This window comes from Crotalus tigris, unplaced genomic scaffold (genome assembly GCF_016545835.1).
Source record: "Crotalus tigris isolate CLP2741 ecotype Arizona unplaced genomic scaffold, ASM1654583v1 scf7180000017601.7605149639:7615979, whole genome shotgun sequence".
Classification (NCBI taxonomy): domain Eukaryota; kingdom Metazoa; phylum Chordata; class Lepidosauria; order Squamata; family Viperidae; genus Crotalus; species Crotalus tigris.
The window spans coordinates 3,308,786-3,331,538 of NW_024096505.1; the positions used below are offsets into that span (position 1 = coordinate 3,308,786).

General features: G+C 40.7%; 1 protein-coding gene and 1 long non-coding RNA gene across 2 annotated transcripts; both read left to right on the plus strand.

Annotated features, from left to right (window-relative positions):
* Nucleotides 1-538: 538 nt before the first annotated feature.
* On the plus strand, nt 539-9,821 carry LOC120320065 (lebercilin-like protein). The gene is made up of 4 exons (XM_039369497.1): nt 539-636; nt 5,248-5,648; nt 8,394-8,487; nt 9,696-9,821. The coding sequence occupies exons 1-4, from the start codon at nt 597-599 to the stop codon at nt 9,806-9,808; spliced, it is 648 nt and encodes a 215-aa protein (XP_039225431.1). The 5' UTR covers nt 539-596; the 3' UTR covers nt 9,809-9,821.
* A 7,006-nt stretch (nt 9,822-16,827) lies between these two features.
* Nucleotides 16,828-22,375, plus strand: LOC120320176. The gene is made up of 3 exons (XR_005559920.1): nt 16,828-17,331; nt 21,223-21,345; nt 22,187-22,375. It is a non-coding gene; the product is annotated as an uncharacterized LOC120320176 (long non-coding RNA).
* Nucleotides 22,376-22,753: the final 378 nt, after the last annotated feature.

A 22,753-nucleotide genomic window follows, 5' to 3' on the forward strand; every position in this document is an offset into this window, starting at 1 on the left:
CTTTTTTTACTTCTTTACTTTTTAATTTTGTTTTAAACATATATTTAAATATATGTTGTGCTCAGAAACTAATTTTTGACCTTGGTTTATCAGGAAAATATTTTCTCTCTATGATGTTTTCCAAAAGTAGCTGGGGGAAAGAAATAATGTTTCAACTCTCCTTGAGCAGGGGATTGGACAGGAAGACCTTTAATGTCCTTTCCAACTCCGTTATTCTGTTATTCAAATGTCAGTCAAGGTATTTTGTGAAATGTATTTTATTTCTTTATTGTAGTCTTTATTTTAGTCTTTTTAGCTCCCTTAAATGACTCAGGGCACTGGTGGCATTGCATATTGCATTCTGTGAATGAGAATGCTAAGAAAATAACATATTAATTAATGAACACATCACTTCTTTAAGAAGTGAATAATAAAATACAAGGGACCAAAACTGTATTGATCTTTTTTGGCACAGAATCAGAGCAAGCAACTTTTAAATGTATTAGATGAAGCCTTAAGTAAATGCTGACATCATACATTGTTTCTTTGATTATAGTGCAATTTCCTTTGGGAAATTTAAAGCATAATTGACAGTCTTGCCTGCCATTGGTGGAACGATGCCTTCTGATGACTCATCCCTTCATCACACCGTCCAAGGTAATAAGACATGTGGAGAATGTAGAAAAAGTGGAAGCTCAAATGATTCTCCAAGTAGGCTTAGTAAGAGCAACAAACACAGTAAAGAGAGTAAGTGTAGCAAAAGTTCCAGCCAGTCTGGAAGTGCTTAACTTAACTGTTCCAATGACTTTCGTGATCATACTTCAAGAAAGGCTGTTAAGGGCAGCAGCAACAACAGCATTTGTCCAGAAGAGAAGGGGTGTTGTCTTACCTGAAAGCCTTTTCTCAGTACAGAGCTGTAGCATCCACCAATGGGTTTTCTCTGTCTGCCTGCTCTTGAGACCAAGTTAGACAAACTTGACATGCCCCCTGTTTCTAGGAGATCCAGTCTTGACAAGGGTGAAAGTGGCTGATGGTAGAACTAGGTGTTGGCTCTCAGACCCCTAACTCCAGCCTAACTGACCTAAGGGGTGGGTGTGGATTCTCCATCTCTGTACTGAGAAAAGGCGTTCAGGTAAGACAACACCCCTTCTCCAGTACAGGAGATGGAGAATCCACCAATGGGACATAGCAAAGCCTCATTGTCCCAGTGGGTAGGAAACAAATAAGGCCAGCTCTACATTCCTGAGACCACCTGATGGAGGGCCCTCCGACCAAAGGAGGCATCCGCTGAAGTGAAGCGGTCAATCCTATAATGGCATACAAATGGAGAAGGCGAGGATCATGTCGCAGCCCTGCAAATGAATGGATGCCTGACTGGCCCATGCTACAGAGGTCGCAGTGCCATGAGTGGAGTGGGCTGTGATATGACTTGGAGCTGGCAGGGAAGAGGACTGGTACGCCTCTGCAATACAGGCCCTGATCCACCTGCCCATGGTGGAAGGGGACACCTTCTGTCCCCAGGGAAGCCGGGAGGAAGGAAATAAAGAGGGCCTCAGACTGGCAAAAAGGTGCCGTGCATTTAATGTAATGCCTCAGAGCCCTGCGGACGTCCAGTGTGTGCCACTGCCGCTCCAAGTCATGAGAAGAATCGGGGGGAAATTAGGCAAAATGACTTCCTGTGCCCTATGGAAGTGAGTTGACCTTGGGCACGAAGGTGGGATCCAACTGAAGGACCACCCGGTCCTGGTGGAAGATACAAAGATCGTTCCTGATCAAGAGAGCAGCCAGCTCGGAAATATATCTGGCTGACGTGATGGCGATCAGGAATGCGACCTTGTGAGATAAGGCCGGTAATGGTATAGTAGTAATGGGCTCAAAGGGCGGTTTTGTAAGTGCACGAAGCACGTGAGGTATCTCCCAAGAGGGATACCTGTGTACCACGGGAGGACTAGTGTTGCATGCGCCCTTGATGAAGGCACGTATCCTTGGATGGTGAGCTAGGGGGACTGAATTTGCGCAAGTGAGCAATGTTGATAGAGCCGCCACCTGCCTACAGATGGTCGCAGAGGCCAGACCATCGAGAAGGTAGTCTACGATCTGAGGGATAATCAATTGGTAAATATCCACTTGCCACCTTCCACACCGATGGCAAAAAATTTTCCAGGTGGAATCATAAATACGATTGGTCGCCGGCCTACAAGAGGCCTGAATCATAGTGATTGCCCATGGCGAGAACAACTCTTGAATCATGATCTTGTGCTCAAGTGCCAGGCGACTAACTGTAACCACTTAGGGTCTGCATGTTGGAGGACCCCCTGGTGTAAGGACATGCAATGTGGGGGAATCTTCCACGGGGGAGAATGGGAAATATTCATTAGGTTGGCAAACCAGGGCCTCCGTGGCCAGTACGGGGCCACGAGGATCACCTCCGCTTGCTCTTGGAACAGTTTTCGGATGGTCTCTGGGATGAGCGGGGGGGGAAGGCATAAAGTAGGCCCTCCAGCCACGGAGTCCATAGGGCGTCCGTCCCCTCCACCCCTGGGAAGTAATAGCAGAAGAAATACCTGGGGAGTGGGGCATTGCTCGACGATGTGAACAGGTCGAGGGCTAGTTGACTGAACCTTTGGGATATCTCAGAGAAAAGATCTGGATGTAGTCCCCATTCCGAGGGATCTATCATAGAGTGACTCAGAAAGTCTGCCTGCCGGTTCTTCTCCCCCGAGATGTGCTCAGCCCTTATGGATGCCAAGTTGGACTCTGCCCAGGATCCCAGCAACCGGGACTCAGACCTGAGGGAGCTGGACCTGGTGCCCGCCTGCCGGTTCAAGTGGGCTTTGGACGCCATGTTGTCCGTAAGGACCAATACGTGACAGCCTCTGATCTGGTGGTGGAAGTGGCAAAGATCTAAGTGAATGGCCCTGAGTTCCAGCCAGTTGATGTTGTGTCTCATGTCTGCACGGGACCAATGGCCCTGCGCAAACTGAGACTGTAGATGGGCTCCCCAACCGAACAGGCTGGCATCTGTCATGATGGTGAGGTGGGCGGGCTCCTTGGAAGGTGACCCCTTGATAACCGCCTGTGAGAACCACCAGTGAAGAGACCTCAGGGTTTGGATCAGGAGCCTCACCTGCTGGCTGGATGCACTGGCGTTCAACTGCTGGAATGTTAGAAGGAACCATTGGAGCTCCCTCAAGTGGAATCTGGCCTAGGGAACTATGGCTATGCAGGAGACCATTTTCTCTAGTAGCTGAGAGAGCAAGACCAGTGGAACAGTGTGGTCCTTGTACACTCGACAAGCTAGGTCTCTGATGCTGTCCAACCGCTCCTGGGCGAGATAGACCATACAATTGGTGGTGTTTATGATGGCTCCCAGGTGCAGAAGTCTGGATGAGGGAACCGTCTGGTTTTCCAGAAGTTCACCGAGAACCCATGCTTTTGGAGAACCTGAATCGTTAGCCTCCTGTCCAGGCAGTCGATAAGCCCATGCCACGAGTGCCCGGTCTACAACTTTAGAGAGCAGGGCCTCAAGGCGGCCATCAGAGAAAATGTCTCCAAGTTCTGGGTCCCTGAGTCCAGCTGTCATTGGGGTGAAGGTGGCCTCAGGGACCGAGCGTGAGGATGCCAGTCCTCGAACTGTGGTTGGGTTGGCAGATGTGTTCTGATCTGTCGGTGTGGTCAAGGCATCCGCCAAGGACCACACGCCCTGAGCCGAGGCTGACAGACCTAAAGGGAAGTCAAAATCCGGGGCCGCCAAATGATTTGTCTCCGGCCTGGCCTGCCTATGCGCTCTGGAGAACTCCTTCTCCAAAGCCTCCTTCTCCAAAGAACTCCTTCTCCAAAGCCTCCTTCTCTAAGCCTTCTCCAAAGCCTTAGTTGGCCAGTCAAGGTGCACCAGAAAGTCCAATGAAGAATGCAGAGGGCCTGAATTGAAGGCCTGGCAGAGGAGCTACTAAAGGAGAGTTCACTCATGAGCTCAAAATTGCTGGCTGAGAATGGCCGAGCATCCTTCTACTCCAGTTAAGGGCTGCATTAAAACTGATTAGTCTAATTGCTGGCAGTCCTAAAAACCAATCCACAGAAGAGAGTGAAAAGTGCCCCTACAAGCAGACCACCATTGACGGCTGAACGATCAGCAAAAAGGGCTTGGTCAAAATGACAGCCACTCCGAATGCTCCAGGGGATTCCCTGGAGTGATCCGAAGCTCCGTGTGAAGCCAGGAGCCCTTCCGCCGACCCCACTAGCTGGAAACTTAATTTTGGAAGGTCTGTGAGGGGAACCTGCTTTAATGAGCAAACGTTAAACGAGCAAATCTTTGGTCGCCAGACGCTTCGGCGGCACCCAAAATGGCGGCCGCAACATGCCGCCCATTGGGGAAGCTGCCTGAAGCCTCGTGGGGTCATTTACACTGAGGAGCTGGTCAGAGCAGCAGCACAAGGGGTCCCATGAATGAGGATAGAAGGAAAGGAAGTCACCCAGAGCCCTGGCGAAGGAAAACAAAAACAAAAAAAATGGCTGCAGTCACTCTCCCCCCCAACCAAGCCTCAGATCATCTGATCTGAGGCAGCGCTGATCCCTGCGCTTCTGGAAAAGAGATGGGGTGTGAGGAGAGGAACAAAGAATCCACCAACCTGCTGAATTTGAAAGGTAAGAAGAGAATCCAACAATGGAAAAAATATCTGCTAGCTAGTTAAATAGAGACTGTTGAAATCAGAGAGCCAAACCTGACACGTCTTCAAGAGCTTGAGACCAAGTCAAGATTGGGTCTCCTAGCAATAGAGGGCATGTCAACTTTGGCAGACAGAGAAAACCCATTGGTGGATTCTCCATCTCCTGTACTGGAGAACAGTTGTGCAACTTTTCCGAACTTCGATTACAAATTTGGATGATCACTCTTCCATTCTTTTTCAGTCCATTACTTTCAATATTTTATCAGTATTTAGATATGCTGTGTGTGTGTGTGTGTGTGTGTGTGTGTATCTATCAATCAGTCTGTATAGGGAGTTTTGAATAGTGGGTAGAGTGTTGGCTTAGCAATCCTACTTTAGGCATGACTGGTTGAGTTCTATGAGAGTTCAGGTATGATTTTTCACAATAGGTCAATCCACAAATAATTCCATTAGACATTGACTCAAGAAATTATATAAATGGAATTGAATCTATGTGATGAATTCACCTTTGAGTGTTTGGCTCTGAGCCGTATGTAAAAATATGTGATCCTTACTTTGCCAAATCTTATTTGCCATCTTGATATTTTTTTTAACGTTGGAGGTAAAACATTTCCTGAAAAGAAACCTCAGCAGAAGATCACATTCACGACTGACCACACTATCAATACTCAGGAAAAAAATAACAAGGCTTGCCGTCTATTGTCATCAAGAGACCATAAAATTAAAGAATTGAAAAATGAAGTGGCTTTTCTGAGGAATAAATTGGAGACCTTTGCTATGGAAAATACAATCTTGAAGCGTCTTCTCAGGACATCTGAGGAAGAAGAGCGCAGGGATTCTAAGAAGCTGAGAGAGGTTCAGGCGGAACTCTTAAAAACAACGGACACCTTATTGACTTTCCAGAAACTTTCTGAAGACAAGAAACATGGAGAGAGAGGAGAACCTTGTCCTAAATTAACATCACTTCCCCCAAAATTGGAAGCCAGTGATAAGAGAATCCAGGTAATATGCAACGTACATTGCTTAGAACAACCTAGCTGGGCTCTGTGAGACCCCTATAAAGAAATGCATTAAGAAACAAGAACAGCTTCCTCAAAGCTCTATTTTACAAGGAAATCTATTCGTATTCAGATTTTGAAATATTTATCCAGCTATTAGATACATAGATGCTCTGCATTAGGTTTCCCACTTCAGTTCTTTCAGAGTTTCTTATTTGCTGGAAGAGATCATAATTTCAAACGTCATTGTTAGAATACTTTTTCCCAAGCTTTACCAATAATAGTGATAATAGTGATAGGCGGTGACCAGTCTAGCTTTAATTTCCTGACACAGACTAGCTTGTCCAGCTGTATGACTTTTTACCAATGACTTCTTTCTTCAGTCCATCTCTAGGAAAATAGATGCAATAGGATCTTTTGGTATAATGCCAGCTTTTTACAAACCTTGTATCAATCCTGAAAGAAAAGGAGTAGCTGCACAAATATGTAATGAGGAAGATTTGGGTAATAAATTTTCATATCCATTAATGAAATCAAAATCTCAAGGTATAAAAAGACATTATTGAAAAATAAGAATATAGGAAAACAAGAAGATTATAAATACACTAGTTGTATTAAAATTGATATTAGCTAAGCTAATTACTGATAAATCTTAGTTTCACCACACAATCCTAGATGGATGTTGAAAAACACTACTGGGGTGTTTTGAGTGGATGTTGGGCAAAACTTCTTGCTCTTCACACTTTCTTTCATTTTTGTACATTAGGCTTAGTTTTATAGAAAAATGAGATTTTTTGTAAGAATGACTCTTCCTTTAATTAGTCGGTTGATGACATTGGACTAATCAGCACGTTGAAAATTATATATTGGTTAAACGTATCAGACTTAGCATCATACTAAGCCAAAAAATAAAGCATATTATGGCTTTATTAGAATTGAAGTGAACACGTTTTTACTCTTGTCTTCTCCTCCTCCTCCTCCTCCTCCTCTTCCTCCTCCTCCTCCACACCTCTTTATGTTAGCATTATAATACATATTTAATACTGTTTCCACAAAAATAAGACCCAATCTTATATATTTTTTGTCTCAGAAAGAGGCATTATGTCTTATTTGCAGAGGATGCCTTATTTTTTTTCCCCTCACAACTGCCTCGCCTTGCTGTGGCATCACAAACATCCCTGTCAAGCAAAATCCTGGGTGTCTGCTCACCCACTGCATGTCAGTGCTGCTGCCACCAGTAGAGGTGGAGGGAAGGGGAGAGACTCCCCTTGTGTCCCACACCCACACCCCACCACCTGCCTTGCCTCTTAGAAATCCAGGACTAATCAGTACAGATGCAGAGGGTAAATGGAGAAAAGCTGATTCATCAGATTTATTAAAAAAAAAAAAAAGACAGGCAGTGATTCCCTTTCTTCCGCATGGCAACTTGAAGAGCTGTGGCCCAGGTTTTTTCAGTGGCAGGCTGAGCATGGCACTTGAGGCCTTTGTATACAAACCACACCCATACGCAGCCTCCTGAAGTGGCCCCTGATTCTTCCATCCTGGGCCCCTTCCACCGCCTCATCTTCTTTCTGCTCAATGCCAACATCATTCCCAATGGCTACATGGGGATGTCTGTTGTCTTCTTGGCCACCATTCCCAAGCAGTGTTGCCAAGTGCCTGCTAACACCAACCTGAGCATGGTGTGGCTCAATGCTAGCATCCCCCTGGATAAGCACGGTGGGCAGCTGGTGTAGTTCCAGTGCAGCAGCTACTGCCTTGAGGCCCTGCTCAACTTCTCTGCCAGGAACCTGGAGCCCAGGCATGATGTCACTCTCAGTCATTATCATGGAGGTAGGCTGGAGCTAGCTCACTTTTGGAGCCTTGGAGACGTGGCAGGGGAGGCTTGCATCGCCTGGTCACAGTGCAAGCCATGGGACAGTTGGCAGTGGAGGAGGAGGTGGCAGATGCTGCTGGGCAGGTGATCTGCAGAGGGAAGAGGGGTGGCCAAGACCCAAGAAAATTCCTCCAGAGGTGGATGCGGCTCTCGCACAGCAATAGCAGAGCCTTTCACCATCATTCCTCCCTGGCTCTGAAACGGCAGAGGGGGACCGAGAAAGGTGACCAAGCCTCCCCCACACATACTCTATAGCATGGCAGTCTGGCTCAGAAGGGGATTGAAACCGAGAGGCAGGTGGGCAGAATAGGCAGGTTGCCAAGAAAGGAGTGGCCTGATTGCAGGGACCCTGAGATGCACGGCTGCAGGGCATGTGGGCAGCTCCACCTGCCTCTCCTCACCTCGTGGTAGTAGTACCAATGAAATCTGGATGGAGTGTCTTGACTAGGGCTTAATTTTGGGGTAGGGCTTATATTAGGGGCATGCATGAAAATCAGGCTAGGGCTCTTTTTCAGAATAGATCTTATTTTTTGGAAAACACAGTATATACTTTGTTAAAGTCATAACTATATTGTATCAATATATTTTGGAAGGAGCTTTAAGGTCAAATTGAATTAATAGTTTATGAATTGTAAAAATGTAAAACAAATTGGTAAAAAACTTCACGGTTCCAGGAAAAAAGGATATGTATCCTTCAGAATCTTTAGAAAAGGAAGAATTTGGCCAAATTATGCATTAGCAAAGAATTAAAATACGGATAAATAAAATGAGATACTGGGGGGAGTTATGCATTGAAATGTACCATCTTTGAAGATCTAACATTAATACAATAAACTATATTATCAACATAAATTTAATAATGCATTTGTTTAGGAAAGAGAACGAGAACTAAGCATAACAGATATTTATGCAGAAGAGATGCGGAAACGTCAGCCAGAGAAAGGTGATTCCTCTTCTTCTCCAAAAGGTAGCACAGAGTTTGTTTCAGATTTTATTGTGAAATAAAAATATGATAATTCTTTCAACTCATCAAAAATATTTCAAATCCTGGTTTAGTTTGCAGCAAAGTATAAGTTTGTATATATATATACATATAATATATATATATATAAGTATATATATATATATTTATATATGTAGGTCTTTGGTTGTTCGGGTTTTCTCTAATAACAGAATAATCAGAGAAGCCATCGAGATAGAAAAACGCCCACACAGCATGAACAAGCGAGATAATACCTCCCGCCTACCAGCCATTTGGAAACCCGCCCTTATTGACAAACGACTCCCTAACACAAAAAATGATACCAGACCCACACTCACAAAAACCACACAGGAGGTCACCACCACACACATCCATGCAAAAAACAAACCCAAAGCCACACCAATGACGAGGCACGACCACAAACCAGAAGCCAGACCACAGCTGCATCATTAGCCACTTTAAAAACCCTCCAATCAATACATGAAGCAAACTGACACCCTCCATGAAGAGGAGGCACGACCAACACGAACGCGAAGCCAAAAAATAGCAAGGCAGCCCAAAATCTTAAACCCCTCTGCAACTCAGACTAACCTGAGCACAACCAAACAGAACACTCCCCCAGCCAATCAGAGCACAGCCAAGCCCCTAACCATTCAGAACACACCTCCACCCAATCAGAACACAGCCAAGCTCCCACCCAATCAGTTCATACCCCCACTGGCAGCTAAAAGAAACAGCTAAGACCACACATTGCTGCTCAAAGCACGAAGCTGAAAACACCAGCCTGAAGATGATGAATGGGACTTCGTCGAAACGTCGCCAAGATACTTCCAATTTTACGCGGGAGAAAACCCGAACAACCAAAGACCTACATACAAATACCCGCGAAAACCTCAGAAATATATATATATATATATATATATATGTGTGTGTGTGTGTGTGTGTGTGTGTGTGTGTGTGTGTGTGTGTGTGTGTCAAATTTATATAGCGTACCTGCCCATCACACTAGAACTACCTATAGTACAACATCTCAGTATAGCTATTTGCATTAGTATCTAATAAAATGCAATAAAAGTGATATGAAAGCATAAGAATTAAATCACTTCAAACATGTCAGTAAAATATCACTTGCCTTTCACTGATGTCAGTCATGAATGTGTCATGTTTATTTATTTATTTTTGACTTTTCATAGTTGTTAAAGTCAGCCAAGCAATACGAGGAAAGATCAGCCTAAAACCCAGGACTCTTGGGATGCGTGAGCCTGAAGGAAGTCGAATGACCTTCCACGAGGTATGGAACAGCTGAACAAGCCTTTTATCGTTCTTAACTTCTGATTGTTTGTAAGTTTTGGTTCTGCTGATTTGCCATCTTCTTGTAACATGCATCTTCTACTCGTTTTTGTTTTTTGCAGAAAATCTATTACTATGTTATAAACATAACTTTGTTTGCCAGAAAGGAAGCTCAGGGATGCAACTTGAAAATTTCTTATTGTATTAATAGGAAATTCTTGGGATAGTTAAGAAAATGTTTTAAAACAGGGGATAATGTGTGGATTGTGATAATATTTTATACTGATCCATGGTTTGATTCTGGTTTGCTGAAGAAATAATGTCTACTTCATCCTCTCTCTTTCCTGGCTATTCTTATTGTGCTAGGAATGATTGCTTCTTTCCTCCCTTAATAACTTTGTCCTTCTTTTGAGGAGGGTCTTGGGGACTCTGTTGATACAGATAGTCAGAGTGATATCTATATACTATTAAAACTCTCTGGTTTGTCTCTGTGTAAGTGTTGAATGGGCAAAGCAGTATGTCGTAGGGCAATCATTTTTAAACCAAGATACCTGAAATGGGCTTATTTACACTGCAAAATCTGGAACCCATGGCTTCTGTGGAATTAAAGTTAGGCAAAATTTATCAACCATTTTATGACATAAAATTATCATAAGACATATTAGGACATAATACAAAATGTCACAAAATATTTCCTTTGGTCAAATGCTGATCTTTGACCATGCTATATAGTTCAACATTTCAATATCTCCATGAATTTTTAACAACTTTTCTACTGTAGACAGTACATTAGAAGCTCTGTTATTGTTCAAGGCATTGAAGAAAATGGTAAGGTGATATCTCTGAAAAAATGACCCAATGGCTTGTGGATTCTCTGGCATTAACTGTATAGGACAAGGAAGTTCTCGTTTCAAGTCCACCTTCATTCACAATACCTTAGGCAACTTTGGTATTTAGTGACTATCAGTTCAATCAAATTAATAACCTGGATTGGAGGAAATATGGAAGTCTTGAAGAAAAAGTGAGATATACATCTAAGAAATAAATAAAATAAAACTTTTATTTATTTATGTTTCCCTAACTTGGATTATCATTTTAATCTATGTTAATGCAATATTGGGAGAGTTTAGATCAGCGGTTCTCAACCTGTGGGTCGCGACCCCATTTGGGGTCGAACGACCATTTCACGGGGGTCACCAAAAAACGCAGTCCGCCACTTTTTTCCCCTTTTCCTTAGCTGTGCTACTCCCTTTCATTCTATTGGCTTTTGAAAGCCAATAGAATAGACTCTCTTGAATAGAGTCTAATTCTATTGGCTTTCAAAAGCCAATAGGAATTGTCCAGGCTGTCTCTGCCCTGCTCAGCCAGTCAAAAGTCCCATTCTGCAAATGGTGCTCTAAGATGTCTGCAGCGAAGGCGAGCTGTCTGGAAGTTTCCATCCCTCCCTGCTGAGCAACTACTAAAAATGTAAGTAAAACAGGGCCAGGGGTGGGATGTGGGAGGACGGTGGGCGCAGGGAGGGTTGCTGGCACACGAGGGGCCCGGCAGGTGCCTTACCTCCCTTGGACTGGGCCAGCTGGTGGCCCAGCCGGTGGTCGGCCTACTCTGTCTCTGCCGCTTGCCAGCTACGCCTCGGCCGGCACAGGGGGTGGCACCACGCATGTGCGGTGCTCCTGGGCAGGGAAAGTCCTCGACTTACAACTGGTTGGGTAGTCCTCGACTTACGACCTGTTTAATTCTCAATTTACCACCGGTTGAGTAGTCCTCGACTTACGATCGGTTGGAGGTCGCGGCATTAAAAAGGTTGAGAACCACTGGTTTAGATAGATACTTTATTAGACAGAGTAAAATGAAACGAAGGATGAGGACTATAGATAAGTCTGCAATTGATGTGGAAGGGAGATGTAATGACATTTTATCACTTACACAGATAAAAGGTAACATGCATTTATAGTTATATGCTTTTTTCTGTGACCTTTCAGGAATTGAAAGCCAACGCAGATGTGGAAGAATTATACATCATTGGTAAAAAAATTGAGCCTCAAACAGGAGTTCATCTCCCTGAAATATCAGCAGCACATATTTCAAACAGGACATTCATGGGTAAAAACCATAGTTCACATGGTGAATTAACCCACTTTTTAGGAGATTATGAGCCCTCATTTACCAAATTTCAAAATGAGAGACCAAAAAACAACCCTTCACCTCCTGTTGAAGAAAACAGGCCGAAGATACCACCAGAAAAGAAAAAGCTTCTGTTGGAAAAACTATTTGGTCCAAACCGCATATTAAATAACAAATGATGGCTGTGATTCCAGTCAAGCGGATAGATATTAGATAATAATCAGAGAATATTAGAACTACGACATATTAGAGTGTATATAGCAGATAGTATTAGAACTAGGATACATTAGATAGTAGATATTAGATAGTATTAGAACTAAGTGATATTAGCTAGTAGATATTAGTATTAGAACTAGGATAGATAGTGGATATTAGTATTAAAATATATTATGTAGTAGATATTAGATAGTGTTAGAACTAATCAATATTAGGTATTACATACTAGTGTTAGAATGAAGATATATTAGATAGTAGATAATATTAGAATTAAGTGATATTAGCTAGTAGATATTAGTATTAGAACTTGGATATATTACATAGTGGATATTAGTATTAGAATATATTATAGATAGTAGTTATTACATAATATGAGGACTAGGAGATATTAGAAGTTTCTATAGTTACTATTGCAATAAGCATCATAAAAAACTTTTGTTAATTTTTTGCACATTTTTATAAAACATATATTAAAGGAATTTTGAAAAAGATGTTTTATGACATGCTTATCAATCAAATCTTATCAAATAAGAATTTCTTGAAGCATCTTTCTTTCCTACTTGAAATGAATAAAGGAGTCTTTGCAGCTTATAGTCAGTGGTGCTGTTTCACCACACGAGGGAGCCAAAGACTGTAATCTAATTATATTTACTAGACCAATTAGATTTAATGTTATAAACTTTTAATTTTTAGTAATGTTTTGGGGCAATGGCTTCACGTAAGAGAACTGAAAGAAATGAAATAAGATTATCAGGAGAAGCTGAATCTTCAAGTGCTTTTTTTTTGATAAATGTACAGCAAAAACAAATGAAGTAATTCAGGCAATGGGAACAAAGCTTGAACTGCATGGTGACAGCGGTTAGAATCCAGTATCACAGGCTAACTCTGCCCACAGCCAGGAGTTCAATCCTAATGGGGCTCAAGGTTGACTCAGCCTTCCATCCTTCCGAAGTCGGTAAAAGGAGGACCCAGATTGTTGGGGAAAACATGCTAACTCTGTAAACCATCTAGAGGGGGCTGTAAAAAACGATGAAGCAATATATAGGTTTAAGTGCTATTGCTAGACCTTACACACTTTTAAAAGAACTCGATGAGGAAATACAACTCTTAGCTGGAGATATTAAACAGAGAAAGGATAGAGTGTAAGAAATGAAAGTTTAGAAAATAAAAATTGGGAGCATCTTCAGCCCAGAGTTTTATGCCTTCACCTAGAAAATAAAGAAATAGATAAGCTGGGTGGTACAGAGCCATACAGATAGGCAGCAAAATTTAACCTCGCTGATTTACACACTGAATCACAATCACTATGGCATTGATTTTGCATTCCCTATGATTTATTTATGAAAATTTCTATGGCTGCTGAACTTACTCTAAGCTGCCTGGAAGTTGCCTATTGAGTCAAAGGGTTGTCAACTTCTATGTAACAACTGTCCTCTTGGAAGAAAACTAAGAGGAAAAGGAAGCAGGTGAATAAGGTAGTGGTTTCCTTGGCAATGAAATCAGTTATGTGTGAATGCAACATGTTTGCTAAGACGTGCCACTGGGAGTAATTGTGTAGCCGGGATATTAAGATAGGACTGCTTGGAGAATTTCAAAGTGGGTGTGGAGGGGCTAGAGAGAGAGTGATTTGGGGACACATCTTTAGTAAAAGTCTCTGAACACGGAGCAGCATCACTTTCCTTTCTTAAAGAGCAATCACTCAAGTAGCTTCCAAAGACTTCTGCGCACAAAAAAGCAGGGGTTTAGTGGCCCTGTAGCAGCTTGGCAAGCAGAGAGAATCCCCAGGGCATCTTCACTTCTCCAAGTTCAGCTGGTCCCTCCTCCTTTCCCCCACCTCAGTTAATTGGCTCTCGGGTATTTCCAGAACTGAAGAACCAAGAGATGATTGGTTTGTGAGAATATTTGTTGCGAGGGACTTCACCTGCTTGTCACTTTAGATTGACGGGTTGGCAACCCTTAAAAGGCCAAGTACTAGCAAAGCATCAGTCATTGCAGGTTGGTGGAGTGGGTGTGGTGGGAGAAAGAGGCATCCAAGAGCAGGAGGAGCAAGAAGGGAATCTGTTTCTTGAAAGATCGGTAATGGTCTTGACAGTTTTTTCTTAATTCAGTTAGGGCATTCAAGGAAAATTCTACATTGCCTTACAAAATGAAAAAAGGAAAATATGATTTGAAAGCTGACTTGCTTCAGCAGGGATCATTTTCTATAGACACCATCCTCGAGTCAGCAAGATTCGTTTGATATTGCAATTAACAGAAAACATCCTCAAGCAGGAACATCAATTTTGCATGTAGAAAATTAAGAAACAATAACCACTTCTTTAAAGTTCAATTTTACAAGGAAATCCATTTATGTTCAGTAATTATCCAGTAATTAGAGACATAGATGTGCTGCATTTTGTTTCCCACTTCAGTTCTTTGGGAGTTTGTTATTTACTGGAATAGATAATAATTTCAAACCTCTAAGTTCAATTTCCTGATGCAATCTAGCTTGTGCAGCTGGTAGCTGTAGGACTTTTTACCAATGCCTTCTTCCTTCAGCCCAGCTCTAGGAAAACAGATACAGCAGGATCTTTTGTATAATGCCAGCTTTTTACAAACCTTGTATCAGTCCTGAAAGACAAAGAGAAGCGGCACAACTATGTAATCAGGCAGTTTTTAGGGAAAAGTTTTCTTATCAATCAATAAAATCAAAATCTCTCTATATATTACAAAAATGTAGTGCAGATTATTTTCTATATACTTTTTTTCACACGGTGGGCCGATTCCCATTTCAAAAATGTGAGCATTATAACCGAGATGGAGAATTTTTATCTTTTTGTAAACATTTTGCTAAACTTTCAGTTGCCTTCTTCAGATTTCTAATGCAATATTTGTACGATTGTAAATGTTCAATAATCTTTTTGATGGTTTATTTATAAGATGTTTATGATCTAGAAAAGCAGCTTTCGTTGATACTATTTCCTTTAGTCATCAATTAGCACTTGCAAAGAAAAAGACAATTGAAGCTCAGTCAATCACCGCAAATTTATAAATGGAAGTCAAGTTGCCGAAGCTAAAACTTAAAGTATTTAAAAAGTTTACATTAAAACTCTCTTACTGCAGAAGGCATCCGAGGTGCTATTAACTAAATGCTCATTTGAAGTAAGCCTATTTTGTTCTCTGGGACTTTCTTTCAGCCTGTAGCTATCTAAAGTATAGATTGCAGAAATGTATTAATTTATGTTAGGACATTTGAACATTACCATTTGTAGGAAAAGATACTACTTGAAAAGTGTGTCCCAACATGAAAATAATATGCTTTTTAAAGATGTTAAACAAGGCCTGTATTGATATATTTAATACTATAGACTTTGTTAATATCATAACAATTTTGTATCAAAATATTTTGGAAGGATCTTTAAGATCAAATTTAATGAAAGGTTTATGAATTGTGAAAATAAAAAACATGGTCAAAAACTTCAGAATTCCAGGAAAAAAAGGATATTTATCCTTCAGAATCTTAAGAAAAGGAATTATTTGGCCAAATTATACATAAGCAAATAATTTAAAATACAGATAAATAAAATGAGATACTGGGGGGAGTTACACAGTGAAATGTATGATCTCTGCAGAACTGACATCAATACAATAAACTATATTATCAACATAAATTTAATAATGCATTTTTAGGAAAAAGAATGAGAACTGAGCATAACAAATATTTATGCACATCGGATGAGTAAAGGTCAGCCAGAGAAAGGTGATTCATGTTCTTCTCCAAAATGTAGCAGAAAGTTTGTTTCATACTTTATTGTTAAATAAGAAATATGATAATTATGTTATTCGTCAAAAAATATTTCAAATCACTGCTCTATTTGCTTTTTTAAAATGGCAATACTAATTTTGTGAGCTCATTATTTAATAGTTATCAGTGCTGATTCTCATCATGTTCTCTAGATATGAGAGATAAGGGGAGAAGAGTTTTATGGATAATTACTAACAAATCCCACTAAATTCAAAAGTCCTTTGTTACAGGATAAACCGCCTTATATTTTGATGACTTCTAGAGCCTTTTAATTTGGTATACCCCAAAGTCTGGCTGTGGAAATAAAACTATTACTTCATGCCATGCTGCCATTATACAAATGAGTTAAATTGTGTATTTTGAAGCAAAAAGTGTTAATATCAGGCAAATTTATATATTTATTTCTTAAATTTATATACTATAGCTGCCCACCCCACTACAGGTACATATAGTTCAAGATCACATTATTGCTGTTTCTTCTTCCAAATTTAAAGCCACAATTATTTTTTTCTCAATCCCGCCTGCCCTGTATGCTACATATAGGTTGAATTAATAAAAAGAGTGCATATAACCATTTTTCACCCTTTTGTCTAGCTCTGCATTTTGAATGAAATACAGAAGTGGTTTACCATTGCCTTGTCCCAGGTGGTATAAAAGAATCCCCATGCCATTGCCATTGAAGGGATTATCTAACATTGTCCTATGAGGCTGCTGCTATCCAATATACACAGTCCTCAAATTATGATTCAATGGAGCTCAGAATTTCCATCATAGGTTACGATGGTCATAAATCAAGGGACCCATGTTATCAACCTGATTTTACCACATTTTTGCAGTGTTTCTGAAGTGAAGGCCCAGTTATAAAGCAAATGATGCGATCATTAAACACTGTATTTGTTAAGCAAGCCAATGCATTCTTACGGCCATTTTGTTGGCAGAAACCTGCCCCAAAGTCTGGTTTCTTGGAAAATACACTGTAATTGGCCTTAAAGAGAGTTATGTGACAGTGTGGGGGGGAAACAGCATCAGAACTCTGGAATTGGGCTGTAAGTAATTTGGGAGGAGCATCTGATCTCTGAATGCAAAACAACTGTTTGTTAAGTGAGCAATATGTCAACCTAGGCCGAAGCCACCAGAACTAACAGTGGTGAACGCATGTAAGCAGGGTAGAGAAAAGCCAGGAAAAAGAACCAAGGCATGAAGGAAAGAACAAAAGTTTGGCCTGAGCACATAGCAAGCCCCTCACCACATTTGGCAACCAAGGAGTTGGGCCTGCATGGGAAGCCTCTCCCATCAACACTGAGGGATCAAAAGAGATCCTGAGGCCTGCCCAGACTTTGGGGTCATTTTTGGATCAGGACTTGGCAGCTTCTGTCCCTCTGGCTAATGCCAAGCAACCTAGTTGTGGATGTGGGGTAAGTACGGATGAGTGTGTTTTTGTGTGCATGTGTGTAAAACTAAATAGATCTACTTCATAATCAGTCAAAGTCTGCTGTTATTTTTTATTCACTGGGTCTCTGTGTATTTTAAAGAGCCATTTGTGCCTCAGAGTTCAGTTGAAACTGGTTTGAGTGTGCCAATTTTCCAGGGATATGAGGGTGTGAGTAAGTGACGATAACCTGAGCGTGAGAGCACACTTGTGTAACAAATACCTGTAGTTTCTGGCTTGCTTTCTCTGAGCAGCTGAGATGATGTGACCTTGCTGGAAGTAGAGACTCTGGGTGTTTTTCACTCATCCCCCCCAGGAACAGCCTTTCCACTACCACATGCCTTCTTCCTAGAGTAGACAGAGGGTGATTAGCCCCAAATCACCCAGTTTGTTTCTGTGTATGGTTTGCTGAAGATATAATGGCTACTTCAGCCAACATGCCAAGACAAAGCCAGCCATAAAAAAAGTCAAAGCAATTCTCCAAACAAAACTATTTCTCATCCACTTGCATGCTCAGTGAGGAAGTTCAGGGAAGGTTTTGGTGTAGCTGTCATCTTTTTCAGGAGGTGGGAAGATGGCAGTTCTGAGTCTATTAACTGTTGAAAATCCCTTAAAATATGGTTTTGTCAGCAGGCTTGGTGATCCTACAGAAATAGGGAACTGCAAATGGCTCTGTTATATGTAGGATTTTGAATTAACTCTCCAAAGGCTTTGATTATATTTAAGGTTTTTAAATTGTTTTTACTGCGTAGTGGGTTTTTGGAGGCATTAACCAGATCCGGTTAATACAACAAGATTTATTGCAACAGAAAACAGAATGACGGCTATTTATATTTGCTGCCTCTAGGCGGCGACCAATCAATTCAAACGGTGTTTTCCCACTCAAACCTGAAATTAACTTTTCCCTCCAAAACAGTTGGAGGTACATTTAAACAAAAACACATTAACTCCTGATATCAATACATAACAGTTTTAATTCATTATAATGGTTTTGTCTGAATATTGTGTTTTGCCCAGTCACATGCATGAGATGGACAGCTTTATAAATGTACTAAATAAATAAATAAAAGATTCCTGCAGTACTCTTTCTCTTTTCTGGCTTGTCTTAGATCCATACATGCTTCTCCGTATTGTGCTAGGATTCGTTGCTGTTTTTCTTCCTTTATATCTATGTGTTTTCTTTTAAACAAGGTCTTGGGGACTCTGTTTATGAAGGTAGTCAGACTGATATCTATATACTATTAAAGCTCTCCAGTTTGTCTCTGTGAAAGTTTTAATTGGGAAAACAGTGCATTATAGAACAATCATTTTTGTACCAAGATACCTGAAATAGGTTTACTTATGGTCCAAAATCCAGAATCCATGTCTTCTGTGGAATTGAAATTGTGCAAATTTTATAAAGTATTTTATAATATAAAATTATCTTAAGATATTTTAGAACATAATGCAACATGTCACAGAACATTTCCTTTGGTCAACTGCCGATCTTTGACCATGCTGTACAGTTCAACATGCCTATTTTCAAGGCTGAGACATCTCTGAATATCAGCCTGAATTTTTAACAACTTTTCTAGTGTAGACAGTACAATAAAAGCTCTGCTACTGTTGAAGGCATTGAGGAATCCGGTAAGGTGACATCTCTGTTTTCTAGAACAGATGAACCAGGAGACGAATGGTTTGTGAGAGTATCTGTTGCAAGAGACTTCACCTATTTTTCACTATAGATTGACGCGTTGTGAGGGGATAATGGGGTGCCCAAGAGGAGGATTGGTAAGACAAAAACTGGTCTTGGCAGTTTTTTCTTAAATCAGGGCATTCAAGGATCTATCGTCCTTACTCTTCAGTTCCGAAGAAAATTCTCCAGCATGTAAAACCCTAAAAGATATGTTCTACATTGCCTTAAAAAAAGAAAAGGACAATATGATTTTCAATCCAGTTCCATATTCTCCTTGGTTTCTAAATAAAAAATATATACTTTCTAAGTAAAAAATAGATACTTCAAATTCTACAGAAGATTCATACTTTTCAGAGTCGATGGTACAAGTAATCAATCTCTCTGAGACCAAAGAAAGGATGACTGCTCTTTCATTCCATGACACAGTTGAAGTGGTAGAAGAAAAAGAATATAGAGGATTAAATCACAGACTTTACAGAAATTCTTGGAGAAACATTAGTCATTAAGGCCAGGAGAGCAATCTTTGCCCATACTGTTATTTTGTCAGCACAAGTCAAACCCATTTGATGGCACCCAATTAACTAATTGAGAGTCAGTTTGGTGTACCAGTTAAGGTATCCATAAAGAAACCAGTAGATTCTAGTTCTGCTTTGGGCAAGAAGGTAGCTGGGTCAGTCATTTCTCTCAGTCCAAAGGAGGCAATGGCAAAACATTTCTGAAAGTCCTTGCCAAGAAATCTACAGGGATTCTCCAGGAGATCTCTGAGAATTGGAAATAATTGGGTGAAATAAAAATAAAAGTTATGATTCTCCTGATAGGAGGACATTCCAGTCAATCTTCTTTAAGCATGTGTCTACCTGTCCTCACCTGAAACTTGAGTCAGCCAGAAGCTGAGGCACCCCAAGTATGGGCTTAGATAATCTACCACTAGAGTGTTTTTGTGGTTGCGCACGAGGAGTGCTTGTTTCGGGTTGTGGGTAAGCAAAGATAGCAACAGTTAAGGGGAGGCAAAAACACATGGAAGATAAAGGCCTGGTAGAAGAGCTCCTCCTAGGGACACGGAAAATGGAGCAGCTACTTTCCCCCTCCAAGTTGAATTGTGCTGTCAACTTCTGTTATGTCCAGCTTCCAGTCAGCAAAGTAGGCATTTGTACCACTGAAGCATTATCCGTGGACATTATTGTGTTACTCGCTGAAACCGTGCGATTCTCATAATACATTTCCTATGTCACTCGTATTTAATTAAATGACTAAAGAACTGAAATCAGAAATAGCCCGAAATGTTAATGTTTATAAATATTGTACAACAAAGGAACATTTAGAAACTAATTTTTATGCATTTCATTTCTCCTTTCTACTTCGTCTGTTTGTGTGTGTTATCTGCATGTACATGTTTTTAAAATGTGTAGAAAAAAGGATAATCTTGAATGTTGGGGAGTTTCTGTATGAGCAAGGAATAACTTGCTACTTTTTCGACCTTGATATATCAGGAACACCTTTTCTCTCTATTATATTTTCCAAAAGTAGCTGGGTAAAAGCTTGAGCAAGGGATTGGGATAGAAGACCTCTAAGCTCCCTTTTTTCTGTTATTTGAATGTCAGTCCAGGCATTCTGTGAAACGTAATACTATTATTTTAGTATTTTTTGCTCCGTGAAAGAACTCAGAGCTCTGGAGGCATAATAAACACATCAATTCTTTAAGAAGTGAATAATATAATGCAAGGGACCAAAATTGTGCTGATCTTTTTTGGTACAGAATCAAAGCAAATAACTTTTAAACGTGTTAGATGAAGCCTTAAAAAAATCTTGACATCATACATTGTTTTCTTGTCTGACTTCAGTGCCATTTTGTTTGGGAAATATAAAATATAATTCACAGTCTTCCCTGCCATTGGTGGAACGATGGCTTCTGATGATACATCCCTTCATCATACCGTCAAAGAGGAGAAGACATGTAGATAATGTAGAAAAAGTGGAAGCTCAAGCGATTCTCCTGGTAGGCTTAGTAAGAGGACCAAAATCACTAAAGGCAGTAACTGTAGCAAAAGTTCCAGCCAGTCTGGAAGTGCTCAACTTCACTGTTCCAATGACTTTAGTGATAATGCTTCAAGAACAGCTGTCATGGCAGCAGCAACAGCATTTGTTCAGAAGAGAACAACTGTGGAACTTCTCTAAACTTCTATTACCACGATTTTCCCTCAGATTCCTCTGAAACCCCCACAAGCGAAGAGGGTGGCAGCTTCACCAACCCGTTGCTCCAGCAGCCAGAAACTACAGAACAGAACTTACCACAGAAGAAAAAGGGAAACCATCTCCATGCAAAAGGTAAGAAGGCCACCGGTCACACAGAACACACCTTTCCTGAAAAGGAAGCAGTTGTGCTATAACACTACTTTTGCGAGCTAGCCTGACACTTCTAGACTGTAGAAAGTATACTATATTTTTGAAAGTCACACAAATCTAGTTAAATAATTTACATAGTTAAACTGCATATGGTTGATTAATATGTTAATGTTTTGCTATGAACACTTTTGGTCAGTAATTCTACCCTCTAGGTAATGGGGGTTGTGTTGATGGGTTCAATTCACCAGTTTTTAGTGACGGGAATAGTTCACCATTGTCATGGTCATACAGATGTCAGTGTCACATGGCTTCAATAATTACACTAAGGGACAGGGAATGGGGTCCAGAAAAAGAAAAGGAGTGGGCAAATTTGAGTGGTCACTCTTACATTATTTTGAGTCCATTACTTTCAGTGTTTTGTCAGCATTTAGATATGGTATGAGTGTGTGTGTGTGTGTGTGTGTGTGTGTGTGTATCAATCCATCTGTCTAGGCAGTTTTGTACAGTTTTGCAATCCTGCTTTAGGCATGAATGACTAAGGAGTTCTAGGAATAGAAGTCCATGCAACGTAAAGTTGTCTAAATACTCTTTTAGCATAGTATGTGAGTATAGCAGTTATGAAAGCTAATATTATGAGAGTTCAGCTATAATTTTTCACAATAAGTCGATCAATAAATAGTTGCATCAGAGATTGACTCAATAAAAATAAGCAAATCCATGCGGTAAATATCTGTTTGTGGATTTGGCTCTGAAGCTTAGGTAAAGTTATGAGATTCTTACTTTGCTCAATCTTATATGCCATCTTGATATTTCTTTAATGTAGGAGGTAAAACATTGCCTAAAAAAGAAACCTCAGCAGAAGACCACATTTATCACTGACCATCACATGGCTTGTCGTCTATTGTCAGCAAGACACCATGACATTAAAGAACTGAAAAATGAAGTGGCTGTTCTGTGGAATAAATTGGAGACATTTACTGTGGAAAATAAAATCTTGAAGCATATTCAATCTCAACATTTAAGAGCAATTAGTAAAAATAAAAATGCAGATATTAACCTGTCTGATCTTTTGGCCACGCAGTCTAATAAAGTGCTGACTCTGAGATCGCTTCTCAGGACATTTCAGGAAGAAGAGCGCAGGGCTTCCAACAAGCTGAGAGAGGTTCAGGCAGAACTCTTAAAAACAAGGGACGCCTTGCGGGCGTTGCAGAAATTTTCTGAAGACAATTAACATCATATACTCAAAAATTGGAAGCAGTGATAAGAGAATCCAGGTAACGTGCAACTTACATTGCTTAGAACAACATAGCTGGGCTCTGGGAGAGCCCTATAAAGAAATGCTTTAAGCTGACTTGCTTCAGCATGCAGTAGGGACCGTTCCCTACAGGCA

Excerpts from the sequence above, each read along its gene's own strand:
- LOC120320065 (XM_039369497.1), top strand. The coding sequence starts at position 597 with ATGCCTTCTGATGACTCATCCCTTCATCACACCGTCCAAG. Across the intron at positions 637-5,247 it reads CCTTCATCACACCGTCCAAG|GTAAAACATTTCCTGAAAAG; the intron begins GTAATAAGACAT and ends TTAACGTTGGAG. Across the intron at positions 5,649-8,393 it reads CCAGTGATAAGAGAATCCAG|GAAAGAGAACGAGAACTAAG; the intron begins GTAATATGCAAC and ends GCATTTGTTTAG.